At 37.2% G+C, this 13,765-nt stretch overlaps 1 protein-coding gene across 2 annotated transcripts in view; it reads right to left on the bottom strand.

Annotated features, from left to right (window-relative positions):
* Nucleotides 1-5,521: 5,521 nt before the first annotated feature.
* The window catches only part of CWF19L2 (CWF19 like cell cycle control factor 2), a 147,669-nt gene continuing 139,425 nt past the window's right edge, over nucleotides 5,522-13,765 (bottom strand). Inside the window, exons 16-18 of one of the 2 annotated variants that reach the window (XM_038536318.1) lie at nucleotides 12,753-12,833; nucleotides 8,064-8,165; nucleotides 5,522-6,209 (exon numbers count right to left, since the gene is read on the bottom strand). In XM_038536318.1, coding sequence (XP_038392246.1) covers nucleotides 6,066-6,209; nucleotides 8,064-8,165; nucleotides 12,753-12,833 — 327 coding nt within the window. In that variant the 3' untranslated portion in view covers nucleotides 5,522-6,065. Of the gene's footprint in view, nucleotides 6,210-8,063; nucleotides 8,166-12,752; nucleotides 12,834-13,232; nucleotides 13,487-13,765 lie in introns of those variants that run through there. The other variant, XM_038536319.1, reaches the window with a different exon arrangement.

The following is a 13,765-nucleotide window of genomic DNA, read 5'->3' as shown; positions in this document are numbered from 1 at the left end:
GGGATGGGGGTGACTGGGTTATGGGCACTGAGAGGGGCACTTGATGGGATGAGCACTGGGTGTTATGCTATATGTTGGCAAAAAAAAAAAAAGTTATCTGTTTTTGTTTTCCTATGTTTGTCTTCATTTCTGAACTCTAAGCCTTCCTGGGTGTTGACAGCTCTCATTTAAAATATTTTTGTCTTCACTCACTTCTTTTCTGATAGTTTTACACTTCTAATATATGCTGGTTTTTTCTTCACACATTCTACCATTTTCTTAGTTTTTAAACCCATTTTGAACTCCTGAGTTACAGTGTTCATAAGTTTGGGGACTTGTCTGTCTGTGGACTCTCACTGGCTGTAGGAATATTAGTTGGCTCCTAATCTCTCTCATCTTATAAAAAACTTTGCATAGGATTTAAATGAGATAATATTCTGTCACTTACTGTTCTGGATGAAGAAAGTTTGCCTCTACTTTCAAAGGGAAGGAATAAGCCAGAGTAACTTTTTATTTTTTTAAACTCCACAGTCATCATCAGATGCCACTATATTCACCCACAATTGGGATTGTTTCCAATTTCTGCTACTCTTTTCAGACTAAGCTGTCATGCTTTGTGGTAAGCACTTTTTGGCAATGTGGGGGTTCTTTTGTGCCTTGGGTTCTTAAAAGCCCACTTGTTTTCCTTCCGCTTCCTTTTGTACAGATGCCGTTAATATGCAGGTACTACTAATGATGGTAGTTTGTCCCTAACTTATTATAATTGGGGCTACGGGAATATTCTGTTTTGAAGACGGTTTCTGTAGGTCTTTGGTTTTGCATTCTAGTTGCTTTGTGGCTATTTATAGCATTTAGTGAGGTTCAAAAACTGTATCACTGTCACTACCGTCATTCCCAAGCTATTTTTTTAAAGACTTATTTATGATAGACATAGAGAGAGAAAGAGAGAGAGAGAGAGAGAGAGAGAGAGAGGCAGAGACACAGGAGGAGGGAGAAGCAAGCTCCATGCCGGGAACCCAATGTAGGACTCAATCCCGGGACTCTGGGATCACGCCCTGGGCCAAAGGCAGGCGCTAAACCACTGAGCCACCCAGGGATCCCCTCCCAAGCTATTTTTGAACTGTCACTCATCTAACAAGAGTCCTGAGAAAAATGTGAGAGTAAAACATGGATAAAATGAATTAGTTGACTTAAGAAAACTGTCCTACTTACATCTGGCTTATTGACTGTATTATAATATCCAGGAAGAAATCTAACATTTCTTTGGAAGAACAAGTGCCTTTATCATAAATAGTAAAGTACGCTATGAATTGTCTGTTTAATCAAATTCAATCATGGGGATGTCATCTTGGTAATAACTAATTCATAGTCCTCCTTTTGCATTACCTTTTTAATTTCCAGCAAAAATGACCACAAAGAAAACACAAACAGGGGTTCTGATATGTTCTTCCTTGAAAAAGAAACAAAAATTAGCAAAGAAATCACTAATAATTCAAAAGGGTTTCACACAACAAAAACAAAAATTTCCGATTCTGGTGTTTGAAAAATGAGTAACATGTCTTTTTCACTATCTCTAAACTGTAACATGTTCCAGCAAAATCCTACCTGATCTAGAGCAGCAGCCTACTGGCTTATGTGCTATCCAGCCAACACTGAGGTGATGTCACTCTAATTTTTCATTTCTCCCTTTTACAATATGTGTTTAAAAGGTTTTCAAAAAGATACCTAATAGTTCCATTTGAAAAAAGTTCTCCCTTTTTACACCCATTTAAATGACTTTTCACATACTACTTCGTGTTCCCATTTTAAACCTAACACTACATTAATAGTGTTAATAATAGGTAAAAAATTGTTTTCACAGCTGTCGTTTTAATGACGGTATTTATTTTACTGAGTTCTTTAAGAAGTACTAAGTAGCTGTTACAACCGGCAACCCAATGGCCAAATTGGAATTATTAAAGTGACATCACACAAATAAACGAACTGGTGTCATATATGATCTCTATTATCTTACAAGTTACAACAATAATTCATGTTCAAAGCAGTGAATATAAACAAACACAGAACTAGAGTTTCACATACCTTCCCATTATATGGCCCATGCAGCCAAAGGACCACAGATAACAAGGACCCTGGGAATTAAATACTCAAGGCTGCACTTGAAAGCAATGGTTACTCCTCTCTTAATGTTATGAAATGCCATATACATAAAATTTAAGCTTAGCTTTAAATTTTTAAATGTATCTTTATTAACAGAGCTAATTTTAAGTAGATTTTTACCATCCAACCAATGCCACATCTTTTTTTTTAAATTTTTATTTATTTATGATAGTCATCACAGAGAGAGAGAGAGAGAGGCAGAGACACAGGCAGAGGGAGAAACAGGCTCCATGCACCAGGAGCCCGACGTTGGATTCAATCCTAGGTCTCCAGGATCGCGCCCTGGGCCAAAGGCAGGTGTTAAACCGCTGCGCCACCCAGGGATCCCCAATGCCACATGTCTTAAAGCCTTGTTTAGAAACTCCCAATTTTTAAGGTACCAATTTCTATATTAGCTCAGGAAACGTGAGTTGCTGCATGAAAAATATAAAATTTATGACTCTAGGGGATGCCTGGGTGGTTCAGTCGGTTAAACATCCAACCTTGATTTGGCTCAGGTCATGATCCCAGGGTTGTGGGATGGAGCCCCACGTCAGGCTCTGTACTCATCAGGGAGTCTGCTTAAGGATTCTGTCTCTCAAAAAAAAAAAAAAAAAAAAAAAGGATTCTGTCTCTCTCCTCCTCTGTGCCCCACCTCCCCCCACACATGTGCTCACTTTCTCTCTCAAATATTTTTTTTAAAGTACATAAAATTTATTACTCTATCCTTTTAGATAGTTTATTCATTGCTCTTATAAAGTCCAAAATAGGTGTTACTAATGGGTTGGCAATATTCCTACAAGAGGTGCTGCAGGGGCCTAGGGTTGTTCCTGTTTAATGCTGAAAGCCCCAATCACAATACATAAATGATTTGTGAATATTTATGTACCAAATAACACTGTAACCGTCATTATGAAGCAGACCTCTAAGTATGAGCAAGATGAAAAGAAACATCCTGGCAACTCTGTTTACACACTATGGCAAAACAGAAGTAAACGGATGAAGTATAAATGAATTGGAACAAGGTGTGCAAAGTACAAAGAAACTAAATAAAATAATGTTCACACGAAAGAAAGAAATTTCTATAAATTGCTTCTTGAGAAACTTGACGAAAATCTGAATATCCAAAACTCAAAAACAAAATGATTAAAAAAAAACTGGAATTAAGGAGATCACTTAGCTATAAAAACAAGAACAAGCAGGGGGAAAAAAAAAACAAATAAAATCACTACAGAATCAATCAATAAATTAGATACAGCAGGAAACAGAAAAGGCAAGCCTGAAAAACTTTATGCCCGTTTACAGAGGGGACACCAAACATGAATTTGGATCAACTCAAAGGAACGCAGAACACTAAAAACAGCAAATACTGAAACAAATAGAAGAACTTTTCTCTCATTAAAAATACTTTAAAATAGAATTAGACATTTAAAGCAAAAGTGTTAGAAGGTATTCTGTGGATTATGACAGATACATTAGTAATATGTGCTATTATTGTCATTTGTTTTTACAGAGGCTATAAACCACACACTACTTGTTTAAACAGTAAAATATCTTTGATATGAGCATTGTTCTGGATAAAGTAAGTTACTGAGAAACAGCTTGATCTTTCTGCCTCTTGCATTTAAGATTCGTCAAGGCTAGAGCAGTGCTAAGGCTTAAGATATCCCTCTACATCACACACTACCATTTTGGGGACTCACACATCCTGGCCAGCTTTGAAACCTCCTGTTCTTGCAGGTGGGACATGTGACCACTAAGCCTCTCAGGTACATCAATCTCTCCACACATGCACGTGATGTCCTAACCTGTCCTGCTGTCCTGGGCGTCCCTAACTCATGGCTCTATTTCCCCAACACAGCATGTTCAGTAAGCTCTGCCTGGACTCCCACATCTGGTACCGTCAGATGAGATCTCTCTCAGAGCAACAAGACAGGGCAATTGCAGAGTTCATCTCTCTTCTTTCTGGTCTTTTTGGGATCATTATACTTTCGTTCCTGATAGCCATATCTTAAAAAAACCACCATTTTATGTATATTTTCTATTTTCTGGTTATCTAAGGCAGGCAAATAATATGGTTACTTTGTCTTGGCTGGAAGATCAGTCTTCAGCTATTCATGAAAAAGAAAGGCTGACTCTGCATTGAACCAAGAGTACACAGGACAGAGCGAAAGGCCCCATGGAATCAGCCCCAAGAAGCAAGACCACAGCCCTAATAAGCAACTGGCAACATATCCTTGACCTAATTTTAAAACTAGTGAAACGGTGACTACAAAGTGCCTCAAATTTTCCATCTTTTTCAATGAATGTGCCTACTGCAGTTATTGTATGCTTCTCTTACTATTGTATATGGGGTGTGTGTGTGTAAGTGGTGCAGATAATTTGTCTCTTAAATTCATGCATCTTCAGATTGAAGCACCTAAGGAACCTCATCTCTGAGTCTTAGGGAAGATAAGATCCTGAATCTCAAGCCTATGCCTATTGCCCTACTGAGATGAGACTTTCTTGGGAGGATTTGAATATATTTTTAATGTGAGAGAAGTGTAAATTTGCGGCCACAGGGTAGACTGTTGGTGGATTAAAGGTGGCCACTGGGATACCTGGATCGAGTCCTACATCAGGCTCCCCACAGGGAGCCTGCTTCTCCTTCTGCCTATGTCTCTGCCTCTCTCTGTGTGTCTCTCATGAATAAATAAATAAAATCTTAAAAAAAAAAAAAAAAAAGGTGGTCACCAATTATCTGACACTACTCCCATCAAGAGATGGACTTAGGACCCATCTTTTGGAATGCAGACAGGCTCTGTGACAACTAAGACAAACAAAACACGGTTGTTGTAAAAACTGGAACAGGAGGAAAATCGGGAGTTCAGTTTGCATATCCTTCTTATCCTATTCAAGGCCAACTTGTAATATTAAAAATAGCTATAGAGAGGAGCTACTCTGGAGTATTCACTAGACTGATGTAGGTATTCAACATCTCATGACAAAGTGTCAAGGATCAGCTCCCAAATCCAGTATCTTTGAAAAAGAGTTGCAACAAAAATATCTTCCATATTTAAAAAATAGGCACTCTTACACCATGGTTATATTTTAATAAGTATATGGCTTCCTCTTGACACCAAGTGTGAAAAAAAAGGAAAAACTAAGTGCAGATTAAGTACAGAGCAACAGAATGTGCTCTGGACATTTAGAATATTCTTGTTACTTAAGATTTTGTAATAGTACAACCCCAAAACGATGATCTGGCTTAGGTTATAACTTTCAAAACTCAAACAACTGTAAATTGTGTTATTTGGAACAATTATGTTTAAATATATATGCTGCCAAAGTGAGCATGGAACAATTACTTGTAAAATTCCCCAAATTCAAAGACACTATTTAAAAATCCAGAAATAAAAACAAATCATGAACACATTATGCTTTATTTCTTTATTATTCTTGGAACATTCTTTTTCCTTTAATAAAAAGATATACATACTAATGGTAGAAAATTAAGAGCCCCTCTATAAAATGCTTTGAAAAGAAATTGCAATTATTACTGAAAATGCCAATTCAGTTTAAAATATTCAAGAGACGCCAGTCAATAATCTTCACAACCTTGAAGCAGACTCGCCTCCCTCTGAACCAATGATCCGCTATACCTCCCAGATAATCCGTCAGAAAAGTCTTTCCACATCTTACACTGAACAGTTCAGAACACCAAGATGTAGGCATGGAACAGGAATGTAAATAGGGTACCCCTATACCTGGTCTCACTTCCCAGTTACTACAATGAAGTCCACAGGACAAGGTAGGGCAGGAAACACGATCCACTGATGCTTGGTGTCAGATACCCAGAGCAGTACCTTCTCTCCCTCTGGCTTGAGGGTCAGCTGGTTAGTTAGATACAATGGAAATAAAACTGAAAGGAATCTGAAGAAGAAATTTTAAAAAATGAATGATATGACTCAACATTTTTTATTTTTGGTGAAGTCGAATGGTTTCCACCACTGAGCAAACTGCAGTGCTTTCTTCCTCTGATCCTCAAAGCTTTCTCGGATCCCTTTCCTCCAGAGTCTTGGCTCTATATCCAGCATCCCACCAATGATTTCCTTTTAAAGAATGAGAAAAAAAAAAAAAAACACAGACACATGTCTGAAACGGAATGAAACTATTTCTGTTTATTTTGCTACTAAATATAAAATTTAGTAGTTCTCTGTAAGGATGTTCAAATTTTACATAAATATTAGTTTGAAAAGTGTTATTTTCCAGCATGGAGGATCCTCAAAAAGTTAAAAATAGAACTACCTTACAATCTAGCAATTGTACTACTAGGTATTTACCCAATGGATAAAAAAATACATATTCAAAGGGGTACATGCACCCCCATATTTATAGCAGCATTATCAACAATGGCCAAATTATAGAAGCAACCCCAAGGGTCCATCAGCTTGAAGAATGGATAAAGAAGATGTGGACTATATATACAATGGAATATTACTCAGCCATAAAAAGTATGAAATCTTGCCATTTGCAATGACATGGATGGAACAAGAGAGTATAATGCTAAGCTAAATAAGTCAGCCAGATAAGACAAATATCATAAGATTTCAATGATATGTGGAATTTAAGAAACAAAATAAATGAACATAGGGAAAAAAAGAGAGGGAAACCAAGAAACAGACTCTGAACTACAGAGAACACACTGCTGTTCACTAGAGGGGAGGTGGGGGGGATGGGGGAAACAGGTGATGGGGATGAAGGAGTGCACCTGTTGTGATAAGCACTGGTGTTGTATGGAATTGATAAATTCTACACCGAAACTAATTTTGCTCCATATGTTAACTAGCTGGAATTTAAATAAAAACGTGGGGGAAAAAATCTTGTTTTCTATTAGTTATAACTATGCAAACCCTGTAATTCTAGGTGTGCTAGTTGTGTTTCCTGTCATGCAACTTGTTCATTTTGTTGCTTGTTTTAGTACCTCTCCCCATGAGGAGAGGATCCTTCTGAGTTGTTCTGGTGAAGGCTAAGGAGAAAAAATTAACCAACATGTAGCAATTATGAACTTTGTTATTGGACTGCAATCCAAGCAGAGGTTCCTGTTCTACTACTTGGTATATTTATACTCCTGTTTCTTCTATTATTAGCTGGAGATCTTTTTTTCAGGAAACAAATCATATTTTAATACTAAGACAAAGAATTAAAAGTTATAAATCACCTTCATTTAAAAGTCATATTCCAAAGCCCCGTAAGAAATGGATTTTGATTAGTCTGCTTATTATTCTACATTATTTCCCTCATGATTCTCTTCCTGTGCTGTTAGCTACAGAAATTAATGCAATTTATGCTTGTCAGTATCCACATACACAAGGATATGGCGGAGACGTGCAATGCTTAGAGGGTGACATAGGAAAACACCATGTCCGGCAGTCTATAGACTTGCCTGGCATGAAGCGATACAGTCACATATGCTTCCTGGACTGTATGGTGCTTCATTACAAACGAAGGGTCTGCATCGACCATGAATGAGAGGCATGTGCACCCTTGGTTCTGTCACTGTGACTGAGTTACATAACCTGTCTGGAGGTCAGGGTCTTCATCTGTGAAACAAAGAACATCTAACAAAACAGAGTGCTCACAACAAAACCTGGCTCACTGTCAGCTCACTCTGGGTGTCAACAGGCGTCACCCTGTTCAACACAAGGCGTGCTGACTCCACGGGAAAACAAGTATCAGCACTCTTGACAGGGTCAGTATATATTTGGTTGCAAAGTGACATTCCTGACTGTTATGAATATTCTGGGATACTTTTATTAATAGTTCCTAGCTTCTTTCTCTAAATATTGTGTGGAACCATACTAACCAACTTCACTCTATATTGTGCCCAGTTTTTATTTCTCTTTGAAAGACAAGTGTTAACCAAATTGCTAAACTCCAGAATTTTATTAAACTTGTGAGCATACCTTTCCAAAGTAATGAGGGAATTTGTGTTGATCTTCAATGACATGGGCAAACCCTCCTTGGAGGCCAAAATCCACAGAGAAGTAAGGTAAGCCTCTGGGTACCTAAATAAATGGATAAATCACACATGAACACAGCCTAGAATCACAGAGTTCTGCTGAATCCCTTCTCCTGCTCTATGACATGACAGTAATAAGCACCCCTTCAAGACAAAAGTATATAATAAATTTCCAATCTTACAAATACCTAGGCAATGACCTAACTTTCAAAGTAAAGCATTCATTTGGTAGCCTTTCAGCCAGACAACTCATATATATAACATCCAGCAATTATAATAAAAACCAGTATTTTCCTGTTTGTGGGGAAAACACGAAGAAGGTACTATTTTTTAAAAATATAACAGTAAAAAAAATTAATAATAACAGTAATTTTCCTGAGACTACACAGAGACTAAGGATATGGATTCACATATTTCCCTCACCAAGCAGAATAGGGAGAGGCCTACCCATATACATAGAGCTTTGTTTATAATCTGAGATTTTACTACTATCTATTTACTTATCAAAGATGAACTAAACCCAGTCAACCACAATTTTTATTAACGGGTGAGATGGGTATAGCAGTATTTAGTTTACCAACCTTATTTCAAAGTTTCTCCAGGATTACCTATTATCTATTCATCTCTCCTTTCTATATACACACACATAATCTCTCTCTCTCTTTCTCACACACACACACACACACACACACACACACGTAGTCTGAATTCTATCTTAACTGGAAAAGTCCATAGTTTCTGGCTTCATCAATTAAGTAGATCTTGTATCCTTGCTAGTTTTCCCTCTAAGCCCTGAATTCTGTCACCACAAATTACTCAGATGGATCCTGATCCCCTCGTATAGTCAGCAGTTCCTCATTTTGGCACCGAATCACAGTTCTATGTAATTATATGTATTTTATATTGTGTCCTTGAGAAGGCATGACTTGGGAGGAGATAGTATGGTACGATGGAAAGAGTGGTCGTCATAAAATAATAAAAAGTAGTATAAATTAAGGCTTATTAAAAAGCTGTTCATGTTATAGGAAAAGCACAAGAAAAAAATCAGTTAACCAAATAGTACATAATATAAAATACAAGGTTTTGTGCCTTTGTATTTTTTTATATTTTTGCATTTTAAAAATACGATAAACATGTATGACCTAGACAACAGGCAAAAATGAAGTCAAGAGACAGATATGGCCTCTACCACAGCTCTGATTCTTACACCTGTGTAACCAAGTTATTTAACATCTCTTGAGTCTCATGAGGACGAGGAGGAGCCACGAGGTTCACTGTGGGGATGAAGGAGGAGACTGCACATCAAGTATTTAGCCCAGTGCTGGGCACAGAGCAGGTTCTTCCAATACTACTATCTTTTCTGTCTTCTAAACAATAGTGCTTTGTGCAAACATGGTGGTCAAAGGAAAAAGGATGGAAGGCTCCATGAGAATATTTCCACTATCTAAAGCAGATCATCACAAAAATATTTCTGCTGTTTTTTTTAAAGATTCATTTATTTATTCATGAGACACTCAGAGAGGCAGAGACATAAGCAGAGGGAGAAGGAGGCTTTTTGCACGAATCCTGATGCAGGACTCAATCCCAGGACCACTGAGCCACCTAGGTGATCCAATATTTCTGCTATCGGAAGCAGAACATCACATGCAAATCACGAATGTGGATGGTTAAAACAATGTTCCAGAACTACATCACCAGTGGACAGTGCTTCCAAGGAGAGAGAACATGAGGAAGCAATTTGGGATGACTGTGCCTATGCCCTCTGTTCCTATATTACTGTATTCTGCAGAATAATGGCCCTAAAATATGTCAACATTCTAATCCTACATTTGTCATGAATATATTACCTCATATGGCAGAGGGACTTCACAGATGGGATTAATTTATGGTTACTGAAATGAGGAGGAGGTGTCCTGGGTTACCCATGTGGGCCCAATGCAATCATAAGAGTTAGTGTTAGGGAAGACTGGGAGATCCTACATCACTCGATTTGAAGATGAAGGATGAGCCACAAGCCAGGGAATGCATGCAGCTTCTAGAAGCTGGAAAAAGGGAAGGGCACAGATTCTTCCCATGGCTTCCAGAAGGAATGCAGGCCTGCTAACCACCTGAGTTCATTCCAACAAAACCTATTTCACATTGGGTTAGTTGAAATTAAACTTAAAATCATAGTATTTTAAGTTTGGGAAGAGGGACACCTGAGTGGCTCAGCATGGAGCGTCTGCCTTCAGCTCAGGACATGATTCTAGAGTTCCAGGATTAAGTCCCATATCGGGCTCCCTGCATGGAGCCTGCTTCTCCCTCTGCTTGTGTCTCTGCCTCTCTCTCTCTCTCTCTCTCTCTGTGTCTCTCATGAATAAATAAATAAAATCTTTAAAAAAAAAAGTTCGGGAAGAATTCATATGAAATCTCAATAAAATTGCCTTGGGAAAAATGAACACTTCTCTTGACAAGTCAGTTAATAACATGCACTTGCTCTGCAGTGAACATAAAGGTCTATTTCCCTCGTGTATTTCTATGAACTTCACACAAACTTCACACAAGCGAAGAAATCAAGATTCAGAAAGGAAACAAACAGGCATAAAAAGAAAAGGTTATACTCATCACAGAAGAATATAAGTCAACAAAGAATCAGAATGAATTTCAGTATGTAAATCTCTCCTAGAAGCCAAGGATCTACTTGAAAAAAAAAATCACCCAATCATGAAGCAGGTAAAACATTTTATGAAACTACCAGGGGCACTGAGTTTTAAAAAATAAGTATAATGAGGTTCTTCCAGAATAAAAATAACATCAAAATAAGTCAAGATTGTTCACTTTGTGCTCAGAAACGCTTTTTATCATTTTTAAAAGGCAGTGGAAAGCTTGTTAACCTAAAAAGTGACCTCCTCTGGAATTATTCCTAATATTCAAGTTCTCTTCAGAAGTTCATCCATATGATTATTGAATTCTAAAGCTGAGAGGTCATCTGGCTCATTCCCTGTCTGCTGTGATTCTCAGATACTATGCAGTGACTTAGAAAAGGCAACTGTTGGCATCTCTGCAATACTTCAAAGTAGCATATTCAACTACCATTCCTACAAAGATATTTCTTATTTTCTATATTGGTTAAAATAGTAAAACCTCCTAGATATTTAACTCAAATACTGTGCATGTTTTACAAAACAAACATAGAATAGGTACAAGGTGGTTTACCAGTAAGAAAACTGCATATACAGGGTAGCAAATGGAGAATAATACATTCTTTTACAATGTCTATTATGAAATATTTTCAAACGCCATTAAAATCATGCTATAAAAGAATATTTAATGGCACTGAAGATCATGATATGAGAAGTGAAAAACTCAGCCACAACAGGTGTGCGTACATTAGATGCCTTTTTGTACAGGCTCACAGAAGACAGAAATAAAGAGGACATTTGGAGAGGGGTTTGGGTTTTGTTTTTAATTTTTAAATACATCTTTTGGCCCAATTCACCAGCAAGTAAAGAGAAGAAGACTGTAGACAATGTTTTATCTTTCAATTAAAACTACCATCAGTAATGCAATGGAATTTCAATCTTTTGACTAAGATACAATAAATGTAATGAGAAATCCTACCAGTCACTTGTATCAGGAGTTTGCCTTTCCAAAAGAAGAAACAGAAGAAAAATTATCTGATGCCATCTACTACAAGTGTCAACAAATTAAAAAAATATATATATAAAAGTTTTAATTTAAATAAAATATTTTGGACTTTATAGATTACATAGTCTCTCTGTTGTAACTCTCAGCTCTGCCCTCATGGCATGAAAGCTTCCAAAAACAATACATAACAGACTGGTGTAGCTGTGTTACAATATGACACCAATTACATACACGGCAGCAGGATATAAGATTTAGCACAGGCTGGAGTGTCCAACCCCTGCACCTGGACTGAGCCCTCCAGAGTCCACGGTCTTTTCTGTTCTGTTCTACGGTGTGTAAGAGTGCCTGGTAAATAGCTGTCACTCAACAAGTAGTTGTATGATAAACAACTTTTTGAATAGAAGAACAAAAAGGAATCCATAGTTCTATTCTCTCTCTATTCTATTTAATTTGTATTTCTAGAAAAGAGGGAGGTCATTGCAGAAGTACTCAACTCATGTGCAGCATATCTAAGAGATGATCTGCAAATCAAGACTGGGCAGCATGGTTAGGAAAGTCCAACAAGGAACGATAAGGCCATCATCTAACTCAACCACTGTTTTAAAGGAACCTAAAAGGGAATCTTTGTATAAGGAAAAAAAAAAAAAAAAAAAGAGGTCCAAAATCAAATAGACTCTAGGAAAATGTTTCTCTCATTATAATTCAAGTAACAAGAAGGGCCCTCTCATTACCTGTCCCACAGAGGCTGAGAAGCCCATTACAGGAGCTCCTGTGGCAGAGTGGAATGCTATCATAGCCATTATAGGCACTGCAATGGCACAGGGCCCGAAGGTCAGGAATACACATTCAAATAAACATTTGAACAAAGGAACATTTGCTAGACCAAGGAGGATGAAAATAACTTCTTATTCAGAGAATTACTTCACCTTTGGACACTCAGCCAAATGGTCTCTTTCTCAAACAAGATGAAGATCCTAAATACCAGGGAGGAAAAAGAGATACTCACAGACTTTCTGATATCTTTTGAAGAGAGATCGATCAATTTCTTGTTCATAGACCATTCTTCATCAGATTCCATTATGGCTTTCTAAGAAATAGCCATTTATTAATGAAAAAATAGTTCATAAGCAAATACAAAGAGATAGTATAAAAATAAAGTAATACAGTGAATTAATCACAGGATATATTATACATGGTAATTCTTATTCTGAATGGATTAAGCTTTAATTTCTGTTATTTAAAACTGGACCTTCTTGATTTTTTTAAAGTCCTATCTTTAGGGATCCCTGGGTGGCGCAGAGGTTTGGCGCCTGCCTTTGGCCCAGGGCGTGATCCTGGAGACCCGGGATCGAATCCCACGTCGGGCTCCCGGTGCATGGAGCCTGCTTCTCCCTCTGCCTGTGTCTCTGCGCCTCTCTCTCTCTCTGTGACTATCATAAATAAATAAAAATTAAAAAAAAAAAAAAAAAAAAAAGTCCTATCTTTAGCCAAGATAAGATTATTTCACTCATTCTTAATTTTTATACTAACTTTAGCCCAACTTTACATAATAAACACAATCCTTAGTAAGTCTAAGCAACTTAATATTGAACATAAGTTTGTAAACAAACATTCACAACTTCCTTATCTCATTCATAAAAATCTGCTCAAATAAACTTATTTAGTTTTACCGTCCTTTTCCAAATATTGAGAGTAATTTATAAGCTCTCTGGCAATCAAGCACTTGGACTATCTCTGGCCCTATAACAAAGAAGTAAAAATGCAGGAGGAATAAATACACAGAAATGGCATAAGACTTTCTAGGCTAAGCAACAGAACTAGTATTTATGGTAAAGAAATATTTAATAGAAAATCCAGGATCATGAGTATAAAATACTCTCATTTTTGTACAGTTATCATTATTAATGAAACAAATTTTAAACATACAATTAACAGTCTAATAAGCACAATTTAAAAACATCAGATATACTGCTGTTCCATATTTAAAGGGCCTGGATTGCTTGTGTTGACACTATACTG

This window comes from Canis lupus, chromosome 5, assembly GCF_011100685.1.
Source record: "Canis lupus familiaris isolate Mischka breed German Shepherd chromosome 5, alternate assembly UU_Cfam_GSD_1.0, whole genome shotgun sequence".
Taxonomy (NCBI): Eukaryota; Metazoa; Chordata; class Mammalia; order Carnivora; family Canidae; genus Canis; species Canis lupus.
This window is presented reverse-complemented; position numbering and strand designations above follow the sequence as displayed.